Below are 24,090 nucleotides of genomic sequence, written 5' to 3'. Positions count from 1 at the left end.
AAACGCTGAAAAAACGCATGTAGCATTATTTGCTGCGTTTTTTGTGCAGAAAATCATGGCCAGCAGGAAGGGATCTCACAGCCAAGAGCTTAGGGGTGTGGTTAGTGAGGTGTGAAGAGCCATTGTGAGCCATTGTGAGGTGTGAAGAGCCATTGTGAGGTGTCCTGATTGTGATCTATTGTGAGGGAGTTCCTGGTAGTAAGGTGTGAAGAGCCATTGTGAGGTGTCCTAGCAGCTGAAAATTGGCATAAAAAAAGCAGCAAAAATCTGCAGCAAAAATCTGCAGCAAAAAAGTCCTGTGTGAACGTACCCAAAAAACGCACCAAAAAAACGCACCTAAATTAGCATAAAAAAAAGCAGCAAAAAAAAGCAGCAAAAAAGTCCTGTGTGAACGTACCGTTATTGTCATTCAAGTGCCTGCAAGAGCATGATCAATAGCTGATTTCAGGTTCCCTTTAAAGGGAGTCTGTCAGCATTAAATGGCTGTTCAAATCAAAGACAGCCAGTTGGTGCCTCCTTGGCATGGCTGATCAGCTCAGTGTACCTGACCATCTACTTGTTTTCCATCCATATCTGGCCCCTCGTCCTTATTTGACAGCTTTGGCTTTGCAGAAGTCAGAGGAACGTGGAGTCTGATGGATAACAAGTAAGTGGGAAGGTACACTGAACTGCTCGGCCATGCCAAGACTGCACTGAGCGTCTGCACTTAGTTTGCTCAGTCACTTTTTCCTGCAGATTCCCTTAAACTGTTAGAAATGTTGACTATCTTTTGTCCATATATACTGTATGTCTTATCTAATTTCCCTTTCTATCCAAGTACTCTAGACTTGATCTGTAGAAATATGAAGCATGGCTGTCAAATGAAAATGGATCTGATTAACTATTGGCAAATGCTGTTATGTTCAGGAAAGGATCCAGCAGTGGACTGTCAGACATTGTTACAGAATTTCGCAGGTAAAATACCATTATCTCCAACATGCTCTTTTATAGTGACATGGCACTTCCAGCAGATTGCACCATATTGTAGGCTGAGATAGCTTGTTAAACCTAACGGGGATTAGGATCAGGATTACCGTGTTGTAGTTTGAGCGACGCTATTCTAATATCTTTTCACTAGTAGTAATAAAAAAGACCATATGCATCACGTATTAAATTCAGGTAATGAATGTAAATTATACTTAGAATGGAAATATCTCTGCTCTCACCAATGTCAGGGTGAATGTAGCTTTAGGGATTATGGACACATACATATTTGGCATCAGTACCAGTTCTGTGTGGCAATATTATCCTGATATCTCCAGTGCATGGAGATGCAATTTATGGAACCGTATTATGAAATTATCCTAGGTATATTAGGCCCAATATATTGCAAGCTGTTCAAATCGTGAATTTATATATAGAACCCAGCACAGTTTTATGTCGAATGCCATATTGTACATGATATTGCACACTTAAGATGGCTGTTGACATGACATTAGTTAGAAATATTTAATGATATAATAATTGTATGGTTAGCAGAATTGTTTTGCAGTGTGACATAAAAGAAGCAATTAATTTTAGTAATGGAAACAGTTTTGTACACGTCTTAATCTAAGAAATAAAAGGACCTTTTTATCTCCACAACCAAATTCCCAATGGAGATGAACTGGTGGGGGGAAGATGCAGTCAAAATATAATATTTGTAGGTACTTTTGCAAGTAGAGAGGAACTTTCACTACTTTTTACGTGCTAAACTGCCTACATTATGATAAAGAAGTTAAAGATCTGAATAAAACATATTTTTTTTATTTCAGATCTCCATTGCAGAGATATTAGATCGTAACATTTACATGTCAATTTTCCCTGCAACCAAAGGGACGTTAGCAGAGATCCTTCTCTGGAGTCGTTTATTTTGTCTCCTGCATAACGTTAACCAAACATAAGCAGGAAGTATTATGCTGGAGAAAACAAGACCATGCCCCCAGAGAAGGTCAGAACTGGCATTCTCCTGTGAGACATGTAATGACAAATAGCCCTGCTTTCCTGACTGATCTCATTGCTGGCCTTGATTGTGTACAATAGACATTTAGAAACAACTTTCTCAGTGTAATATGGTAAGAATGAGGAGTCTAACCTTATCACATTGAGATCTCACTGCTGGCACCTATTGTGGTTATAAGCACAAGAGGAGAGCAGAACTGTGTGTTCCTGCATCCTGCATCTATCCCAAACATCAGGGAATAATGCCGCGGTATCTGGGGTAGATGCAGAGCATTGTATGTGACACACTGCTCGCAGTCTGCAGCTCTCCTCTCCCTGCGCTGTGTTGGTATGACAATAATCTATGAATTACAGGACAGTGCTGTGAGAAGAGAGCTTCAGCTGGCAAACACTGAGTCACTTACAACACTCTGCATCTCTCCCAGCTACCAGCACATTATCTCTCGATCTCTGGGATAGATGCAGAACGTTATATGTAATGATCCATCCACATCTCTGGTCTTCTCTTCTTGCATTTCTAATCATAGTAAGTGTCATCACTGAGATCTCAGTGTGACCTGGTTAGACACATCAGTATTACCAGTAGACACTTAGAAAGCTTGTTATTGGCTTCTCTGGAGGCATTTTCTTTTTTACTGTATGTTGCTGCCTGTTTATTATTGGATAATGTCATGTAGAGGAAAAAGTAAATGTCTCCAGACAAGAATCTCTACCAACACCCCCTTGGTTGAAGGGAAAATTATCATATAAAATTAACAAGTTAATATCTCTGCAATGGAGATGAGAAATGCAAAAATAAACAATAGCTTTATTCACATCTTCAGCAACATTATCATGAAGCTGCCAGCTTGGCATGTAAAAAATGAAAACAACAACAATCCCATACATATAAATACAGATATGGGGGGGGCGTGTCCTAGCTGGCCATGTGAGTGGAAGCAGGGAAGAGTGCTCTCGCTGCCAGAAGGACTTAAAATCCTGTTTTAACCCTGATTTTCGGGTATACTTACCGAGCCCGGCTGGCTGAAGGTCCGGAGAGCACTGCGGTTCTGAACGGCGGCACCGGAGCTGGCAGCAATGACCAGGAGGCGGCAGAAAGATGCAGGACTGGGCGATACAGGAGCCGGCCAAGATGGAGCTGAGGCCAGAGAAGACGCTGACAGGGAGAATGCAGCATGTCAGCGTCGCATGGAGGTAGCGGCGAAGCTACAGCAATATGCCAGGGTGGAAGCTGCAGATGCAGAACAAGGACCCAGAGCTGGAGCTGACAAGGAGGAGGAGGAAGCAGGCATGGTGCAGCAGCACGAGGTACAGAAGGGGAAGGAGAGAGAAAGCATGGTGGGGGCTAGTGGGGGATCTGAAGGCATATCACAGGCAGAGGAGCCGACCCTTAGAGATGTTATCACACTGATCTCTTCATGTCAGCAGTCCCTGAATTCCCTGGCCCAGCAGATGCAGGAGGTTAAAGGGGACACTGCACAGATTAATGCAGCCCTACAAAAGATGGACAAACGTATAGGAGTGGTGGAGGAGAGGGTGAGCACGGCAGAAGATCACATAGTTAGATTACAAAAAGCTGAGAAGAAGTTCACCCAAGCAATAGCCGAGCTCACGGCCAAAAATGAGGATCTGGAAAATAGATCCAGAAGAAATAATATACGTATAGTGGGGCTGTCTGAAAAGACTGAGGGGAGAAACCCCACAGAATTTGTTGAAAGCTGGCTGCTGGAGAAAATTGGGAGCAAAGTTTTTGCGGTTGAACGGGCTCATAGGGTCCCACCACAGCCCCCTGGGGCAGGAGCGTACCCTCGTACCATGCTTGCCAAAATATTGAACTACAGAGATAGAGACATTATCCTTAGAAAAGCTAGAGAAATGGAGGATCTGACGGCGGGAGGACAAAAAATCGCCATTTATCCGGACTATTCCGCTGCGGTTCAGAAGCAACGGATGAAGTTTACTGGAATCAAGCGACGACTGAGGGAGCTGGGAGTGCAGTATTCAGTGATGTTTCCCGCAAAGCTGAGACTGGTGGCTTTTACTAAGACCCACTTCTTCCTGACACCGGAGGACGCTACCCAGTGGATTGATACTAATGAGAAAAAGCTTAAGGGAATGGGTGATTGACATTTCGGCGATATCTGGTTGTGAATCGTTTTCTCTATCGCTGGCAGAGGGTTCTGCGTTTGTTAGCATTGGTTAAAGAGTTGAGCAACTGCTGAGGGTTTTGCTGGGTCATGTTAATTGACTGGCCAGAGGGGACAGTACCGTCTACTAAATATGAGGGAGGAGGGCTAGGCCGGGTACTGTAAATTGGTTTGGTATTTTTTTTTATATATGTTCATATAAGTTTGAATGTTTAGATATATTAAAGTGAAAAGTTGGGGGGAAATTATGATTGCTATGGCAGCGGGACGCGAAAGGGGAGGGTTAAGCAGGTGAGAGTGTTCGCAATGGGCAGTGGAGCCCCACTCTTGATGAGAGAAAGAATTAGCTATAATGGGAGGGATAGGGGGGTCAGTTGGGTGGGGGTAGGGGGGGAAGGAGGGTTGGGACAGCCTAAACTTGGGAAATTGGATACCATGAGAAATGATGAGCCACATGATTGGGAATTGTACTAAAATATTGAGTTGGAATGTGAGAGGTCTGGCGGATAAGACACGGCGGACGGCAGTGTTACAGTATGTTCGAGAACAGAAGGTTTCAATTATATGTTTGCTGGAGACGCATTTAGTGCGGGAGAGGGTGAATGTATTGAATAGGCGCTGGATACAGAGGGCGTACCATTCTACTTTTTCTACTTATTCTAGGGGTGTGTCTGTGTTAATACCTACGGGGGTGAAGTATGAGGAAGTGGCGGCAAAGGAGGATGTGGATGGCCAGTATGTGGTGGTAAACTGTAAAATGAATGGTGTGTTGATGTGCATTGCGGCAATGTATATTCCGCCTCCATACTCAAGTAAGAAGATAAGAGAGGTGCTGGAGAGGGTAGAGCGTTGGGGTCCATTACCACTTCTAATTATTGGCGATCTCAATAATATATGTGATGACTTTTGGGATAAAAATAAAACCCCCCAGAATAGGACGGTGGGACATGTCACTACGTTTGGGACCTATGTCCGGGAAGTAGGTATGATCGATTTATGGAGAGTTAGACATACTGGGGAAAGGGGGTATTCATGTTACTCGCCAGCTCATGGTACTTTGTCTAGGATTGATTTGGCGCTGGGCAACTGTCTGATGGACACGATGGTGGGGGTTGTGAGATATTTGCCTAGGGCTCTCTCAGACCATAGTCCAGTTGAAGTGGAGTTTCGACCGGTGGGGAAACGAGCCGGGAGCAGGAGGGAGTGGAAAATTCACCCTTATTGGTTACATAATATAGATTTGGAAAAGATAAAGCAGGAGTTGGTGGAATTTTTTGAGATAAATGAGGGTAGTGCGGACGCTCTTACTGTGTGGGAAGCCATGAAAGCATACTTGAGAGGGCTGCTGTTTAGGGATATTAGCAGGTGTAAGCAGAAATCGAGAGAGGCAGAGAAATTGGCACTTGATGGGTTGAGGATAGCCGAAGACGAGATGATAATAACAGGATCTTTGGAAGCTGGGAGGAGGTTAAAGGCAGCGCAGAGTCAGCTGGAGGAAGTTTTGCTGGGTAAGGCTGAAAGGAAAAGGGAATTCATGAATCTGGCTTATTACCAAGAGGGCGAATCTGTGGGTCATTTGCTGTCGCTGGTGGCTTCTGCCCAGAGAAGTACTTCCTTCGTCCATTCTCTGGTGTCGGGGAGCGGTATTACTGTCTCTGGGACTTCAGAGATTTTGGAGAGTTTCGCGGATTTTTATGCGGACCTATATTCCTCTCGGGTTGATGGGTCAATGGAGGAGACGGTGGCGTTCCTTGAGGAATTGGAGCTCCCAAGGTTAAGTGATATAGATAGAAAGGACTTGGAGGCTCCCATTACGGAGGAGGAGTTGGGTCGCGCATTGCAATCTATGACTAATGGAAAGGCGCCTGGTGTAGATGGATTTCCTGCCGAAATTTATAAAAACTTGGGGGAAGTGTTGATCCCTAGATTGAAGGCGGTCCTGGAGGAGGCTAGGGATAGGGGAAGTTTACCGGCATCTATGCGAGAGGCCATAATAGTGGTGATTCCTAAGGAGGGGAAGGACTTGACACTGCCGGATTCATACCGGCCAATTTCCTTGCTCACCATAGATGTTAAACTCCTGGCTAAGGTATTGGCGATGAGGTTGACAAGTGTCATTTCCGGCTTGGTGCATTCAGACCAGTCTGGCTTTATGCCCGATAGGTCCACTGCGATTAATCTACGAAGGCTATTTATGAATTTGCAGCTCAGATCCGATAACTGTGGCCAGAGAGTTATTGCATCTTTAGACGCCCACAAGGCGTTTGATAGCGTGGAGTGGGGGTATCTTTGGCAGGTGTTGCGGAATATGGGGTTTGGACCGCAGTTCATATCTTGGATTTGGCTGATGTACTCGATGCCGATGGCCAGGGTCAGGGTGAACGGGGAGTTATCACGGACCATACAACTAACTAGAGGGACTAGGCAGGGGTGTCCACTCTCTCCTCTTTTGTTTGCTCTGGCTGTGGAGCCACTGGCTGCTAAACTTCGACGATCTGATGAGATGACTGGGTTTAAATATGGGAGGATTGAAGAAAGGGTGGCATTGTATGCAGATGACATTCTTTTGTTTTTGGCTGACCCGGGTGCGTCCTTGGAGGGAGCCATTGGGATTATTGAACACTTCGGATCATTGTCGGGACTTAGGATAAACTGGAGTAAGTCTATCTTGTTTAAGGTGGATGATGTTGGGGGGGAGCCACTGGAAGATGGGCGACTGAAGGTGACGAGCCAATTCAAGTACCTTGGCATATGGGTATCTATGCCTGTTACTGATTATATACATAGGAATATGACTCCAATCTTGGGTATTCTGAAGGCAAAAGTGGATGCTTGGCTTAAGCTGCATTTATCTGTGGTAGGTAGGGTGAATCTTATTAAAATGATTCTGATGCCGAAAATACTGTATATTTTGCATAATGCACCAGTGTGGATACCGCGCGGGAAATTTAGACAGCTCAACTCTCTGTTTAGGAATTTAATATGGGGGAGACAATATCCGCGGATTAGACTGGAGACACTTCAGCGACCCAAGGACGATGGGGGACTAGCATTGCCTAACCCTGAAATATACTTTCTTGCAGCACAGAGTCAGCATCTAAAGGGATGGGCGCTTGAGGGGTCTCTTGGAGCAGTACAGCGGTTGATGGAAGTGATGACAAAAAGAAAGCCAGTAGTACAATGTTTGGAGGATGGATCCTTGGGAGCTCTGGGGAAATTATACCCAACTGTGTTGTTGATACGTAGGTTGTGGGGTAGATTGAGACATATACGCAGGTTCACGGACTTGACGAGATTCTCTCCGCTATGGCATAACAATAACTTACAGGAGTTTGAGGCACTGGGGATACTGACAGAATGGCAGGTCAAAGGGATTCAGTACGTGTATCAGATACTTGAGCGAGGTGAGTTAAAATCATTTTCCCAATTGCAGGCGGAGTTTGGTCTGGGGACTGCGGGGGAGTATCAGTATTTGCGGATGTTGCATGCTTTTAGAGCTCAGAATAGGAGCGGAGATATTAGAATTCAAAGAGATATAGTACTGGAGTATGTGTGTAATGAAGGGTCTACTGGGGGGGTTATATCTACTTTGTATAAAGATCTGCTACATACTTTCCTGTTGGGATTTCCGATAATGGCGAGAGCTAAATGGGAGAGGGATCTGGGTCCAATGGATAAAGAGACTTGGGAGTCGGTGCTAGAATGGGTCCCAAGACTTGTCAGTGAGCGAACCATATAGACTGTCACAGCTCTATGTAATACACAGGGTCTATAAGTCTCCGATAATACTATATAAGGCAGGTTTGCGTGATAATTCCGAATGCCCAAGGTGTAAATCTACGGATGCGGATATATTTCATATGATGTGGACGTGTCCGAGACTGGCTGCATTTTGGTTAGTAGTTTTGAGTCGTATGGAAGGTGCGTATGGATGTGTGGTGCCAAGAGATCCAATTGTGTGCCTGTTGGGATGCGTGGATGAGATTGGAGTAGATAGTAACCTAAAGATAGCTATTGCCAGATTGTTATACATGGCTAGGAAGGTAATAGCTCGAAATTGGATCAGGGAAGAACCGCCGTCAAGAGGAGAATTCCTACAATGTGTGAAACAAGGCCTGACACTTGAAAAGGGGTTTTACAAAAAGAAAGGGAAAATCGAAGTGTTCCATAAACTGTGGTCTCCGTGGATCGCCATGGGATAGGGATAGGGGTATTATACAAATTGAATGAACTACGATCCCTAATTAATGGCATTGTAAAGTGTGGCTTACATTAGGGTCTGGGGGATTAGTTATCCTTTTGTTTTACTGATGGAGGTGTTAAGCAAGATGGGCTGTCTTGTTGGGTTGGGGTGGGGGTGTTGGGAATCAAAGGGAGTTGTTTGAAGGGGGGGAGAAAATTTTGTATTGAAAATACGAATGTAACATGTCAATCATCTTGTTATTCTTAATAAAAACCTATTTGAACTAAAAAAAAAAATACAGATATGGGGAAGACGATCCACCATAACAAGGTTAAAATATATAAATTTTATTGCAATTAATTAAAAAACAAATGTAAAAAGCACATAATGTGGAAAGCAGTAATACAGTAGGGGACGCTGGGCAAGCAAGAAGGGCAGAAATAAATCAATATATAAATATATATGCGGAGGATAAAGGAAGGATCATATATAATCAAAAGACCAATACAAGTGATGACTCCCTTCCTTATAAACTAACCTCAATGTCCAAATAGACACTCAATAGTGGTTAGGAAGCAGCACAAGGTAGAGATATAATGACATGATTAATATTCAGCATTGCAATCATATATAGCAGCAATGACCGCTAAATAATCCTATTTGTCACACCTAGACATCAAATGCATGAACTGAATGAAGGAATGAAAACTACCTGATAAGTGCTGCCATGAGACCAGTGCCCAGATGTCCCCTCACCCCGATGCGCGTTTCGCCATCAGCTTCATCAGATGCTACTCGCCAGAGTGTGCTAGCCATAATAGTTGTCTTGTGGAAAGATTCTCCCATCTGAGCTGTGGATCTCTGCAGCTCATCCAGAGTGACCATGGGCCTCTTGGCTGCATCTCTACTTAATGCTTTCCTTGCTTGGGAGTTTACGTGGACAGCCATGTCTTGGTAGGCTTGCAGTTGTGCCATACGTCTTTTATTTTTGGATGATGGATTGAACAGTACTTTTCATAACGTAACCCTTCTTTACTCTTCTCCACAACTTTATCCCTGACTTGTCTGGTGTGCTCCTTGTTTTTTATGATGCTCTGTAATCCCTAATGTTCTGAAACAATCCTAAAACCTTCACAGAACAGCTGTAGTTATACTGAGAATAAATTACACAAAGGTGGGTTCAATTTACTAATTAAGCGACTTCTGGAGGTAATTGGTCACTCGGGATTTTATTTAGGGGTATCAGACTAAAGGGGGCTGACTACAAATCCACATCACAATTTCCAGATTTATATTTTTAAAATATTTAGAAAACCATGTATCATTTCCTTTACACTTCACAAATACTTGATACTTTAGGTTTGTGGATCACATAAAATCCCAATAAAATACATTTGAAATATACCACGGGTGATGGAAGTATCCTGCGCTGCTGGATAAATGACAAGCTATGATGGTAGAATGAAATGTTGGTTTAATGTCAGCGCGTTTCATGGTCACTGCGACTCCTCCTTCAAGACAACCACAATGAAAATAAAACTTTCAGTGTTTACTTTTCATTTGTGGGTGTCCTGAAGATGGAGTCGGTGTGACTCTGAAATGCATTGACATTAAACCAACATTTCATTTTCCATCGTAGCTTGTTATTTATGCAGCAGCACGAGATACTTCCATCTCTCGTGGTATATTACATTCCAATCCCCTGGAAGCTTTGCATTTTTAGTGGCTGTGTCTTACACAATCCTATAAGGTGAGCATCATTACCTATTGATCCTCTTTTATTACTTGGATAAGACCCTATTGCGCCTTTTATTTAATAAAATACATTTATGTTTGTGGGTATAACATGAAAAAAATATGTTTAAGTTCACGGTATAAATACTTTTTCAAGCCACTATAGGGTGCCCCTCTCCTTATGGCATATATAGGGTATATAGGTAGGAGAAACCACTTTAGTAATCTATAAAAATGGAAAAAAATAAAATAAAAACATTGAAGATTGTTCTGTTTTGGCTATGATGCAGGTTCATTGGTGATATTGTGTAATGTGCCATTGATTGTTGCAGAGAATGCCACTGATCTGACTGCTCAGTACGGCGTGATATTACTTGCTGCACAGTGCCTCAAAGATATTGGCCGGACCAAGGAAGCTGGCGCTATGCTCTCCTCCATTGAACATCAACTGGTGAGCAGGTTACATTGAATAAGCGATTCTCTGTGTAGCATTCAATGCAATTATTTCCTTGGTAAGCAACAGGTCTTCCTTACTTTGATGCTGTAGATCAGGGGTGCACAACTCCAGTCCTCCAGGACCACCAACAGTGCATTTTTCAGGATTTCCTTAAAGGGAAGGTACCGCGTTTGTAGATCATTAATAAATCACTTTAATGTAGCATAACATGCTGCTATAACCAAGTTTTAAATGCATGTGAAACAGATTTCGTGTGTTATAGGAGTTTAAAGAAGGCACTGGGGGCTGACATCTTGGTTTCACAGCAGTAGCACGACACTATCAGTTTCATATTACGGCACCCCATGGACATAGGGTCAGCGCCGGTCTATTATCTCCTATCTATAACATTGCAGCAGCATTAGCAGTGAGCTGGGCACGCCTCTGTGGGCTGCACAAATCACTGCTGTAGGTGTGACTGGCCGCCATTTTACTATAGCCCAGTGCTATCTGCCGAGCTCCACTTACTCTCTATTGCAGGACAGAAGCGCTGACTGGAGCCGGAGGATGGAGAGTGGGGAGTGCGGGTGATTTACCTCCGTGCTCCTCTGTATAGGCACTGTGCGTCCTGGGCAGACATCCTCTGCTCCTCACACGCTGCCCTGTGTGCTTCTCCTGCTCTGTCTCCGCCTCCTCACACACAGTCCCTGTGACCTCTGGTAAGGTGCATTCACAGCCTGCAGAGAGGGAGCTGACACCTGGTGAGAGAGAGCAGGGCAGCTGACAGGACAGGGATTAAAGGGAACCTGTCACCACGTTTTTGGAAGATGGGATAAAAATAGCGTTAAATAGGGGCAGAGGTGGGCGTTACATTAGTGTGTGTGTTATGCGTTTATTACCCACCTAAGTTGCCGAAATAACTTTGCAAAGTCTCCGTTTTCGCCTGTCAATCAGGCTGGTCAGGTCGCATGGGCGTTGTCTTCCCCCAGATTTGGCGTAGTTTTCCGTTGGTGGCGTAGTGGTGTGCGCATGCCCAAAGTCCGGAATCCTCTTCCAGGGGATTTAAAATAGCGCGGTGTTCGTTATTGCATTGGTGATCGGTGGGCGCGGCCATCTTCCTTTGGCCGCGCGTGCGCAGAAGCGGCGCTCTGCTGGCCGCGGCTTCAGGAAAATGGCCGCCGCGATATCCATCTGCGCACGCGCGGCATCCCGCGGCCATTTTCCTGAAGCCGCGGCCAGCAGAGCGCCGCTTCTGCGCACGCGCGGCCAAAGGAAGATGGCCGCGCCCACCGATCACCAATGCAATAACGAACACCGCGCTATTTTAAATCCCCTGGAAGAGGATTCCGGACTTTGGGCATGCGCACACCACTACGCCACCAACGGAAAACTACGCCAAATCTGGGTGAAGACACCACGCCCATGTGACCTGACCAGCCTGATTGACAGGCGAAAACGGAGACTTTGCAAAGTTATTTCGGCAACTTAGGTGGGTAATAAACGCATAACACACACACTAATGTAACGCCCACCTCTGCCCCTATTTAACGCTATTTTTATCCCATCTTCCAAAAACGTGGTGACAGGTTCCCTTTAAGGTGGGGGAAGGGGGGATGGCAAGACTGTTAGTCACAAAACAGGAGAGACATAGCATGCACACAACAGGGATCACATACCCTTCCCCCATATATCTCTTCTGTGATCTCCCATAGGCCAGCACACTGCTCTCCTGAAATACTCTGTGCTGCAGTCACCCTGCTCCTTCCCCCATATATCTCCCTCTGTGACTCTGGAGGTGACTGTCTCTCCCAATGGGTGCTGTCTCTCTCCCCATGTGTGCTCTCCATCCCCCTGTGCCTGTTCACTCGCTCCTATGCACTCCTATCCCCCTATATGTCTCTCTCCCCAGGGTCCCTCTCCCTCCTCTCCCCGATGCATGTCTCACGCCCCATGGGTCGCTCTCCTATGCACTCCTCTCCCCCTGCATGTCTTTCCCCATTGCACACACAGCTCAGTGCTTGCGATAACAGGAGCTGCGGGGGTCATGCTGTTACATGTCAGCGTGACCCCACAGCTGTGACTGTCACCTGCGGTAACGCTACCACCGGTACTGTCGGTCACAGCGCTGCGGGATCATGCTGGCAGATGTCAGTGTGATTCTGCAGCTGACTGTGACCTGCAGCGGTGACTTGCGGTAAAAAAGCAGGCGCGGACCGATGAGACTACTGCTTCCATTGGGCTGTGTCTGATGGGAGAGTAGTATCATCTGCCGCTACCTGTGCTCACAGTTTAAAAAAAAAAAAAAAGTTACATTACATACACATTCACATAAAAATAAAAAAAAATTATGCTCACGGTGGTGCAGTGATCCACTGCAGGGGGCGATCTCATCCTGTCAGTCTATCGCCGGCTGTCTTTGAGAACAGTCATATCACTGATGTGACTGCTCTCAAAGTGATCAGGATCGTCGTGGGACATTATGGATTATCATCTCGGCGGGCAGGTGAGGAATATTTGTGGTTTATTTTATTTTTGTTGCAGGAGACGAGGACGAGGAATTCGGGGATTATGCGTTCGGTAAGTATAGTTTAATTAAGATTAAGAAAGGACTTTATTCTGGCTGTGTCTTTATTTACAATACAACTATAGGATTAGTAATGGATAGGTGTCTCATATACACCTCTCCATTACTAAGCTGTGGGTTTGATGTCACCTGACAATAGAAAGGTGACATCAACCCCACAAATATGAAATCAACTTGCCACCGCTACAGGGCAAGTGGGAAGAGCCGGGCAAAGTGCCAGAAAAGACGCATCTAATAGATGCGCCATTTCTGGGGCGGCTGAGAGCTGATGGCTTTTAGCCCGGGGGAACAATGTCCATGGCCCCTTCCTAGGCTATTAATATCCCGCAGCTGTTTGCATAACCTTTGCTGGTTATTATAGGGGGACCCCACTTAATTTTTTTTGTTTGGGGTCCCCCATTTTAATAGCCAGTAAAGGCTAAGTATACAGTTGTGTGTGTGTCAGTGTGTGCACACTCCCCCCCCCCCCCCCCATAGACCAGCACACTGCTCTCCTGAAATACTCTGCTCCCTCCACCGTATATCTCTCTCTGTGACCCCCCCATAGACCAGCACACTGCCAGTGCCATATGGATCACGCATAATGCTGCCATATCTATTTGTCACATAATACTCCCATGAAGACCACACATTATACCGCCATATATATTTATTACATAATACTGCCATATAGATCACACATGATGCCACCATATATATTTTTTACATAGTACTGTCATATAGACTACACTTGATGCGGACAAGTATTATGTGTGATCTATATGACGGTATTATATGTGATCTTTATGGTGGTATTATGTTTGATCAGTATGGTGGAATAATGTAAAAAATATATGACTATTATAATGATAACTATATTGTGGGATTATGTGTGATCTATGTGGCATTATTATGTGACAATAAGACACCTATCCATTACTAATCGTATAGTTGTTAAGGGGTTAAATAAACACACAGCCAGAATAAAGTATTTTAATGAAATAAAACACTACACACTTTCTCATCTTTATTAGTCAGCTAACCGTGTAACGCCCTCAATCTCCTGAAAAAACAAAACAAAACAGCAGTATACTCCCTGTTCCCGCACACACACACACACACACACACACACACACACACACACACACACACGCAGATACACACGGACACCCGCACACAGACACGCACATATTCACAGTTCACTGTCTCTGCCCACACACTTCCTCCTCCGCAGCGTTTATCGCATGCAACTCCGCAGCAAAACCTCAGATTTTTACACCTGCAGTTTTGCTGCGGATTTGCCTAACTCAATGGTAGTCAATGGGTGCAGAAACGCTGCAGATCCGCAAAAAGAATTGACATGCTGCGGAAAATAAAACCCAAATAATAATATTGCAAACCACTGCCCTAAAACTAAGGCTGAAATATCATTATACTTACTTCTATTATGGCTGTTTGTGTGTTGTATGAGAATCCTTATGGATAAAGGGTTGCACCTGGTTACAGCGATTGTACTGAAAGGTAAAGTATACAGGAGATCGGTATATTATTTGGGCCGTACAAATAGGTTATCAAGGATATCAATTAAATGCACTTACTCCTCATGTGAGGTTTTATAGGCTGCACCTGAAGTGTTCCTATACGAGGTTTAAGTGTTTCTTGGTGTGATAAACCAATGCTGGAGGGTAGAATATGCAAAAAAAAAACAAACAAACAAAAAAAAACAGTATAATATTTGGACCGTATAGATGTGTTATCATAGTCTTATATAAAGAGAGTAAGTGTATTCCACTAATACTTATGATAACACATCTATACGGTCCAAATATTATACTGTTTTTTTTTGTTTGTTTGTTTTTTTTTTGCATATTCTACCCTCCAGCATTGGTTTATCACACCAAGAAACACTTAAACCTCGTATAGGAACACTTCAGGTGCAGCCTATAAAACCTCACATGAGGAGTAAGTGCATTTAATTGATATCCTTGATAACCTATTTGTACGGCCCAAATAATATACCGATCTCCTGTATACTTTACCTTTCAGTACAATCGCTGTAACCAGGTGCAACCCTTTATCCATAAGGATTCTCATACAACACACAAACAGCCATAATAGAAGTAAGTATATTGATATTTCAGCCTTAGTTTTAGCGCAGTGGTTTGCAATATTATTATTTAGGTGTTAATTTTTCTAACAGAGTCCTGCACAGAACCTGTTTTTAACCACGTGCAGCTTCCAAGGCCCCCACCTTATCTTTTCAGGTGATTAAGCGCCAGTGTATATACATTTTTTCCTTTTTTTTTGGAAAATAAAACCTTGCAAATCCGCGCATATTTTTCTGCTGCATGCGCACAACAATTCTCAATTTCCCATTGACTAACATTGGTTGTGCACTACACTGCGGATTTGATGCAATTCCGCGCATCCAACAACGCTGTGGAAGCGCATCAAAATCATCCAAGTGTCTCACCCCTGCTATTCCATGTTTATCTCTCTCCATCACACTCCATGTCTCTCATCACACTACATGTCTCTCTCCTCATCACGCTCCATGTGTGTCACCCCTGCTATTCCATGTATGTCTCTCCCCATCACGCTCCATGTGTCTCACTCATCATACTACATGTCTCTCTCCCCATCACGCTCCATGTGTCTCACTCATCATACTACATGTCTCTCTCCCCATCACGCTCCGTGTGTGTCACCCCTGCTGTTCCATGTGTATCTGTCTCCCCATCACGCTCCGTGTGTGTCACCCCTGCTGTTCCATGTGTATCTGTCTCCCCATCACGCTCCGTGTGTGTCACCCCTGCTGTTCCATGTGTATCTGTCTCCCCATCACGCTCCATGTGTCTCACCCCTGCTGTTCCATGTGTATCTCTCTCCCCATCACGCTCCGTGTGTGTCACCCCTGCTGTTCCATGTGTATCTCTCTCCCCATCACGCTCCATGTGTCTCACCCCTGCTGTTCCATGTGTATCTCTCTCCCCATCACGCTCCATGTGTCTCACTCATCATTCTACATGTCTCTCTCCCATCAGTCTCTCTCTGCCATACAATGTATCTCTCCCCTCCCTCCACATTGCCTGGCCATTCACTGCAGACCTGGAGCTCCTTCTTATCTTACTGAGGGATGAGTCACAGACAGCTCTGCACAGACAATGCTGCTCCATACACCCATGTCTTCACTCTTCCTCCAGTCCACCATGCTGCTGAGCCCACTGTGTTCTGCTCTTCTGTAAACTCTGTAGCTGTGTTTCTGATGCAGTAACTGCTGGTGATAGCAGATCACAGGGCAGTCACACACAAAATGGCTCTGCCCTGTGATGCTGCTCTTCATTCTGCCCTAGGGAGACTAGACCACCCAAAAGGGGAGGGAAATGCTGATGTCAGCAGTTACTGCCCAGATTTTCCAGCTAACAGTAAAGCTGGTAAGTCTCACTATAGCTGCTTGAGGTCTAAAACGGAAAATGCTCCCCCTAGTGGTAAATATATATTTGTAAGAAAATATATAATATTTTTCATATAGAAATGTTTGCAAACAGTACAAACATTGCATTAATACATTTTATTTACTATTTTAAGCTTAATTTCACAAAAAAACAAACTACAAGAAAACTGGTGGCACCTTCCCTTTAATGTTGCATGGGTGATAATGTAATCACCTGCACAGGTGATGATTCCAACCTTGTACAATACTAAGGAAATCCTGAAAACAAGCCCTGCTGGTGGCCCTGGAGGACTGGAGTTGTGCACTCCTGCTATGGATGAAGCAACAGGCAGGTGCTGGTGAGTGACGTCATGGGCATCTGTCAGACCCGTATGGGGGATCGTGGTGATGTCTAATTTTAGGTATCGGCACAGTCTGCCTCCTAACATGTGATCAGGTTGCTTGTTTACCCTATGGAATATTCTGGATATACGGCTATAATTGCAGTAGTGCCTTTCTGAGACATGTTGCATCAGCATCTGTTTGCCACTCCAATACTTTTCATAGAACGCATCCATATTTGCTCAGTGCAGTTAGATTGGTTGTCACTTTTGCATTAGCCTTTTTAAGACCTGATTGTAAATTGTCACTTTTTATTGATTGATCATGTTGACCAAATAACAGGTTTTTTTTCATCCAGTCTCTTCAGACGTGTAAATGTAGAATCTTCTTGTCACACACAGTGATATGTGAGCTGGCCGTGTATCACTGCATAATAAGGTGGATTTCCGCTTCAGAAGTCTAGAAATAACTTGTAATTATCAATTAGTTTTTTTTCAAGCAGGATTAGAGAAAGGAAGCTCAGTTAGTGCATGCGGATATGTTCACATGTTGCATTCTTACTGTGAGAAAAATGCAGCGTATTACAGGACCAGCCAACTGAATGAGATGTCTGAGATCGAATGCACATGTTGCCTATATTGTTCTTTCAGGCGTGAAGCAGGTACATATCTGCGCCATGTCAGTTCTTTCAGCGTTTTTCTGCTGCAAATACTGAATGTTGTGAATCCTTCTTAGTAACACCATATGTCCTCTAGATGGCGCTGATCTGTCAGTCTAGAATCATGCTTTCCTCCAGGATCGCGCTGCCTGCATCCTCATACAGTAGATAGGTAGTGTATGCTGTAGGAAACCAGATCATGTCAGTTTTAATGGTTGAATGTAACATCTATATAATATACATTACACAGAAATTGGTTGATGGTTGGAGAACCTCTCGGCAAATTTTCACCTGATATACGATCATTCCACCTATGCAGCCTCATACATTTTGTTTGATGCTCGCCGTTGTAATTGATCAAAGCAAGCCATACATGTTCAAGATTACACTGACAAGCGACATTCATCACAGAAGAGAAAAATAATTTTCCTTGAAACAATTGTTTGCACATTGGCAGGAACATTCAGGCACGTCCGACTTCATGTCAGGCGATATTAGGTGCTAAAGTGATCGTTCTTGGTACACTGCACTTGGCGAACATTATTTATAGTCAGAATGGAATGATCACACACACTGTATGGACATTTTCATATATCTTTTCACTTTACCTTTCTTTTCTATATTATTTAGGAATCTGCAGAAAACAGGGACAATAAAGTCTTGATGTGGTCACAAAAAATGTCTGGAGATCTGAATCGAGACATTGGCTCCTGGCAGGAAGCAATCATTTATTATGAGAAGGCGCTGGGTAACCTTCAGTGTCTTAGCAAGAATAACCCAGAAAATAATTACAAACTGCTGAGACTCAGAGGTAGGCTTTATTTCAACAAATATCTATTACATTTTATTTACCCCTTAATGACCAGTGGCCTACAGTCCTGCTCATCATTATTGGCATCCCTTCGTTTTTTTCATAGCCTGTACAATATCTCCAGAAATAAATGGAAATGTACCACATCTTAGAGGAGGTCTTTTTTTTTTCTCTAACAAGATAGCACCTGCTACTGCACAGTTGCTGCCTTTTCAAACAGATTTTTTCTTTAATGAATTTAAGGATAACATGAAAGAAATGAATTACATACTGTACACGTTACATTTGCGATCATGTTGCAGCACAGGCCCCACCGCTGCCACCTGCCTGCAGGTTTTTTTTCAAGATATTTATATGCCAAGAAATCAATAGACTCTGCTCCTGCCTTAGATATATTCTTAAAGCTCAGGACCCGCAGCCTCACACCGCCAGAACACCCCCTCCTCCCACTCCAGGGCCCACAACATCACCCCACTCCTGCCGCCGCCGGCTTCTTGAAGCCCCGTTCCACCGCGCCACCCACCCCCCCCGGTAAACTACATTCACATGTATGCAAGGATTTACCAAGATGGAATAATTTTAATGGACTAATAAAGAATTGTTGTTTTACAGAATGCAATGATTAAGATCGTACCAGATCGAAACGCGTCGCATTAATTCTTTCTTTTACCAAAGCATTCACATGTATGCAAGGATTTACCAAGATGGAATAATTTTAAGGGACTAATAAAGAATTGTTGTTTTACGGAGCTGGAACGCCTTCCTTTTGCTGTTGAAACTACATATGGATTGTAAGACGCATCCCCATTTTCCCCTCAAATATGAAGGGGAAAAGTGTGTCTTATAATCCAAAAAATACAGGAAGTACTTGGATAAGAATACAGTAATTAACCTGAGCTGGCATGGGTTTGTAGTAAACAAGTCATGCCAGACTAATCTAATTTCCTGCAATCACTGACTGGGTGGATCAGGGAAATGCGGTAGATATAGTATATCTCAACTTCAGCAAAGCATTTGATAAAGTATCTCATACTATTTTTTTTGAAAAAATGACCAAGCATGGGATTGACAAGGCTACGGTTTGGTGGATTCATAACTGGCTCAGTGATCATACTCGTAAGAGTGGTAGAGTGGTAACAAATGGTTGTACATCCAATTGGAAGAGTGTTTCATGTGGGGTCTGTCTTGGCCCCGGGGTCGTTCCACATTTTTAAATATGTTCGAGGTAAGGGAACTCAAAATAAACTAATCGGATTTGCAGACGATGCAAAGCTAGGAGGGATAACTATCACTAGAGAAGACAGAGAAAGAACAGGTAAGGGATCTGGGAAGGTTTTGCTTGTAAAAAAGAAGGCTCTTTGTAAAAAAGAAAGCTAAGAGGAGACTTAATAGCGGTCTAAAGGGATGTCACAGTGTAAAGTGAACATCCTTATTGTCATTTGCACATGGAAACATGAGAAGCATTGAAATGAAACTGAAAGGGAGAAGATACAGATTAGCTATTATAAAAGACTTTTTGACAGTGAGGGTGATCAATGAGTGGAACATGCTGCCAGGAGAGGTGGCGAGTTTTCCTTCAATGGAAGTCTTCAAACAGAAACTAGACAGATATTTGTATGAGATGATTTAGTGCATCCTGCATTGAGCAGGGCGTTGGACACAATTACTTTGGAGGTCCCTTCCAACTCTAACATTCTATGAGTCACGTAGTAACAAGGGACTGTGGTGACCTACCCGATCCCTCAGACTAGGGGTGCCCTAGGCTATCGCTATCTCCCAGATTACCCCGGATGATAGAGACGCCGGGGTCTCGTACCTTGCTATGCTCCTATATTACTCTTATCTCTTCCCTCCCCCACCCAAAGAGGTGTGAGGCAGAAGTGTATTGGAAAACACTAAACAGACAAACGGGAAAACACACAGGGATAAAAGAAAACTATTATCATACAAATACACTTACAAAACAAAACAATAGGAAACAGGGGATGTATAGGAGGCACAAACTAAATGGGAGATGATAAAGATAAACACGCAAACCAACTCCACCCAGAAATCTCCTGAAAAACTCTCCAACCGCTGACTACAAACACTGAACTTGTTCTTCAACTCCAAACCAGGTAGTGGAAAAGCTATCACTAGCAACTCCCAAATGCCAGTGGCGAGCATATATACCAGAGGGGAGTAGCCAACACAGAACAGCTGAGACCATTCAGGATGGAGAACTCCAGGAGATCAACTGAACTGATTCACCCTTGCAATGACAAAAATATGAAAACCTGCATTGTTTAGTAGGACGGTAAAGCAGTTTTAATCAGTGCAGGAGTTCGTGTAACCTGACGTTGCGATCTTCTGGCTCCTCTTTGTTGCCGTATCCCTGCGATACTATGATTCTTTGTGTGAAGGAGGCCTTAGTGGAGAGTCAAACAGCCATATTACTCGGATGAGGATGCTCTGACTGGCTATCGGTATTTCCATGCAGCTGTCATGCTGGTGTCAGGAGAGCCGATGGCCAGTCCAAGCACTGTGTTGTGATCCTCGTCCGAATTATACGGCCGACTGAATTTCCCATCATAGATGGGAAATTCTTATCTGTGAGTCCTCTCTACGACCCAGACTTTCAAGAGGATTCAGTATCTTACACTAAATGAAAATAGTACACAACCCACTAATGTTTTTTTGTTAAAAATGGTCAGAATTACATAAACATAAGCAATGATACTCACTTCACAGATCCACCCCCTACTCCCACTTTTAACACACAGGAGATAACTGGATCAGCCAATCAATGGCTGTAGCTGTAACTTCCCTCCGTCAGTGATGGGCTACAGCAGGTTCCTGTTTTGGGACACAATTGCTGTAGCTGCAAATGGAAACTGACAGAGCAGCATGAGAGCCGGTGTGTCGGGATTGATGAGGTATCCCTTTTTATGCTATGTTGACCATTTTTAACCCCTTTCTGACCTCGAACGGGATAGTACGTCCTAGGTCAGAAGCCCCTCTTTGATGCGGGCTCCGGCGGTGAGCCCGCATCAAAGCCGGGACATGTCAGCTGTTTTGAACAGCTGACATGTGCCCGTAATAGGCGCGGGCAGAATCGCGATCTGCCCACGCCTATTAACTAGTTAAATGCCGCTGTCAAACGCTGACTGCGGCATTTAACCGGCGCTTCCGGCTGCCCGGCCGGAAATGAGCGCATCGCCGATCCCCCGTCACATGATCGGAGGTCGGCGATGCTTCAGCATTGTAACCATAGAGGTCCTTGAGACCTCTATGGTTAGTGATCGCCGGTAGCTGTGAGCGCCACCCTGTGGTCGGCGCTCACAGCACACCTGCAATTCTGCTGCATAGCAGCGAACATCAGATCGCTGCTATGTAGCAGAGGCGATCGGGTTGTGCCTGCTTCTAGCCTCCCATGGAGGCTATAGAAGCATGGCAAAAGTAAAAAAAAAAGTTAAAAAAAAGTGAAAAAAATAAAAAAAAATATAAAAGTTTAAATCACCCCCCTTTCGCCCCAATCAAAATAAATCAATTAAAAAAAAATCAAACCTACACATATTTGGTATCGCCGCGTTCAGAATCGCCCGATCTATCAATAAAAAAAAAGCATTAACCTGATCGCTAAACGGCGTAACGAGAAAAAATTCGAAACGCCAGAATTACGTTTTTTTGATCGCCGTGACATTGCATTAAAATGCAATAACGGGCGATCAAAAGAACATATCTGCACTGAAATGGTATCATTAAAAATGCCAGTTCGGCATGCAAAAAATAAGCCCTCAACCGACCCCAGATCATGAAAAATGGAGACGCTACGAGTATCGGAAAATGGCGCAATTTTTTTTTTTTATTTTTTTTTAGCAAAGTTTGGATTTTTTTTTCACCACTTAGATAAAAAATAATCTAGTCATGTTAGGTGTCTATGAACTCGTAGTGACCTGGAGAATCATAATGGCAGGTCAGTTTTAGCATTTAGTGAACCTAGCAAAAAAGCCAAACAAAAAACAAGTGTGGGACTGCACTTTTTTTGCAATTTCACCGCACTTGGAATTTTTTTCCCGTTTTCTAGTACATGACATGCTAAAACCAATGATGTCGTTCAAAAGTACAACTTGTCCCACAAAAAATAAGCCCTCACATGGCCATATGGACGGAGAAATAAAAAAGTTATGGCTCTGGGAAGGAGGGGAGCGAAAAACGAACACGGAAAAACGAAAAATCCCAAGGTCATGAAAGGGTTAAAGAAATTAATTAGAAAACGCTTTGAATGCTAGTGTATTATGAGTGTTCATTTGTCAATATGAAAATGCCCTTATTAGCAAATGTGTTTGTATTGAATAACTTAGTCATGTTATACCAAAGCAACCTTTATGGAACCCATGGAAGACTTGTAAAAAATGTACAAACATGCAGTGGCATGTAAAAGTTTGGGCACCCCTGGTCAAAATTACTGTTATCGTGATCAGATAAACAAATTGAAGATGAAACGATATCTAAAAGGCCTAAAGTTAAATATGGCACATTTCCTTTGTATTTTTAAATTTTAAAAATTACAAAAAGGAAAATGGGTTGATGCAAAAGTTTGGGCACCCTGCATGGCTAGTGCCTAGTAGCACCCCTTTTGCAAGTATCACAGCTTGTAAACACTTTTTATAGCCAGACAAGAGTCTTTTCATTCTTGTTTGATAGATTTTCCTGCATTCTACCTTGGAATATTCTTCCAGTTCTGTGTTGTCTTGCATGCACTGCTATTTTGAGGTCTAGCCAGAGATTTTCAATGATGATCAGATCAGGAGACTGTGAGGGCCATTGTAAAACCTTCAGCTTGTGCCTTTTCAGGTAGTCTATTGTAGATTTTGATGTGTGTTTAGGATCATTATCCATTTGTAGAAGCCAATGTCTTTTCAACTTTAGCTTTTTACAGATTGGCGTTATGTTTGCATCAAGAATTTGTTGAAATTTCATTGAATCCAGTCTTCTCTCTACCCATGAAATGTTCTCCTGTGCTATTAGCTGCAACACAACCCCAAAGCATGATTGATCCACCCCCATGCTTAATGGTTGTCGAGATGTTCTTTTCCTTAAATTCTGTGCCCTTCTTTCTCCACACATACCTTTGATCATTGTGGCCAAAAGAGTTCTACTTTTAACCTCTTCAATCCACAGGACCTGTTTCCAAAATGCATCATGCTTGTTTAGATGTTCTTTTGCATACATCTGATTCTGAATTTTATGGTGAGGATGCAGGAGAGGTTTTCTTCTGATGACCCTTCCATGAAGTCCATATTTGTGCAGGTGTCTCTAAATAGTAGAACAATGTACCACAACTCCAGAGTCTGCAAAATCTTTCTGTAGGTTTTTTTCAGTCAAACAGGGGTTCTGATTTGCCTCTCTAACAATCTACAAGCAGCGCTCACTGAAATTTTACTTGGTCTTCCAGATGTTATCTTGACCTCCACTGTTCCTGTTAAAGGGGTTTGCCACGACCAAAATATATATTTTAATCAATAGATCTTGGTATGATAAAAAGTTCCACAATTTGATGTGTTAAAAAAATGGCACTGTCCCAAGATATAAATGTGCCCCAGTTCAATGAGTGTCTTTGGCCGTGCAGGAATAGGTCAGATATAACACAGCTCCTGGGCAGGGGAGGAAGCAAAAGAGAGTATATAGACATTCTAGCACAGGATCGCTGTTGATTATTTTTTTTTTGTTAGTAAAACATTTCACTGCTTGTTTTTAAACATTATTTTACTTTAAATAAAGAATCAGCTATGATTGTCTGCTGTAATGTCAGTAAAGTCTT

General features: G+C 43.5%; 1 protein-coding gene across 10 annotated transcripts in view; it reads left to right on the top strand.

Moving 5' to 3' along the window:
• LOC143776348 (tetratricopeptide repeat protein 41-like) overlaps window positions 1-24,090 on the top strand; it is an 87,169-nt gene that overhangs the window by 32,094 nt on the left and 30,985 nt on the right. For 8 of the 10 annotated variants that reach the window (XM_077265641.1, XM_077265636.1, XM_077265635.1 and 5 more), the window contains 3 exons: window positions 818-954; window positions 10,335-10,495; window positions 18,107-18,287. In XM_077265641.1, coding sequence (XP_077121756.1) covers window positions 818-954; window positions 10,335-10,495; window positions 18,107-18,287 — 479 coding nt within the window. The remainder of the gene's footprint in view (window positions 1-817; window positions 955-10,334; window positions 10,496-18,106; window positions 18,288-24,090) is intronic. The other 2 variants (XM_077265644.1, XM_077265643.1) reach the window with 1 other exon arrangement.

The sequence above is a fragment of the Ranitomeya variabilis genome, chromosome 5 (assembly GCF_051348905.1).
Source record: "Ranitomeya variabilis isolate aRanVar5 chromosome 5, aRanVar5.hap1, whole genome shotgun sequence".
NCBI classification, from domain to species: domain Eukaryota; kingdom Metazoa; phylum Chordata; class Amphibia; order Anura; family Dendrobatidae; genus Ranitomeya; species Ranitomeya variabilis.
Note: the sequence above shows the minus strand (reverse complement) of the source record. Positions and strands in the feature narration are given on the sequence as shown.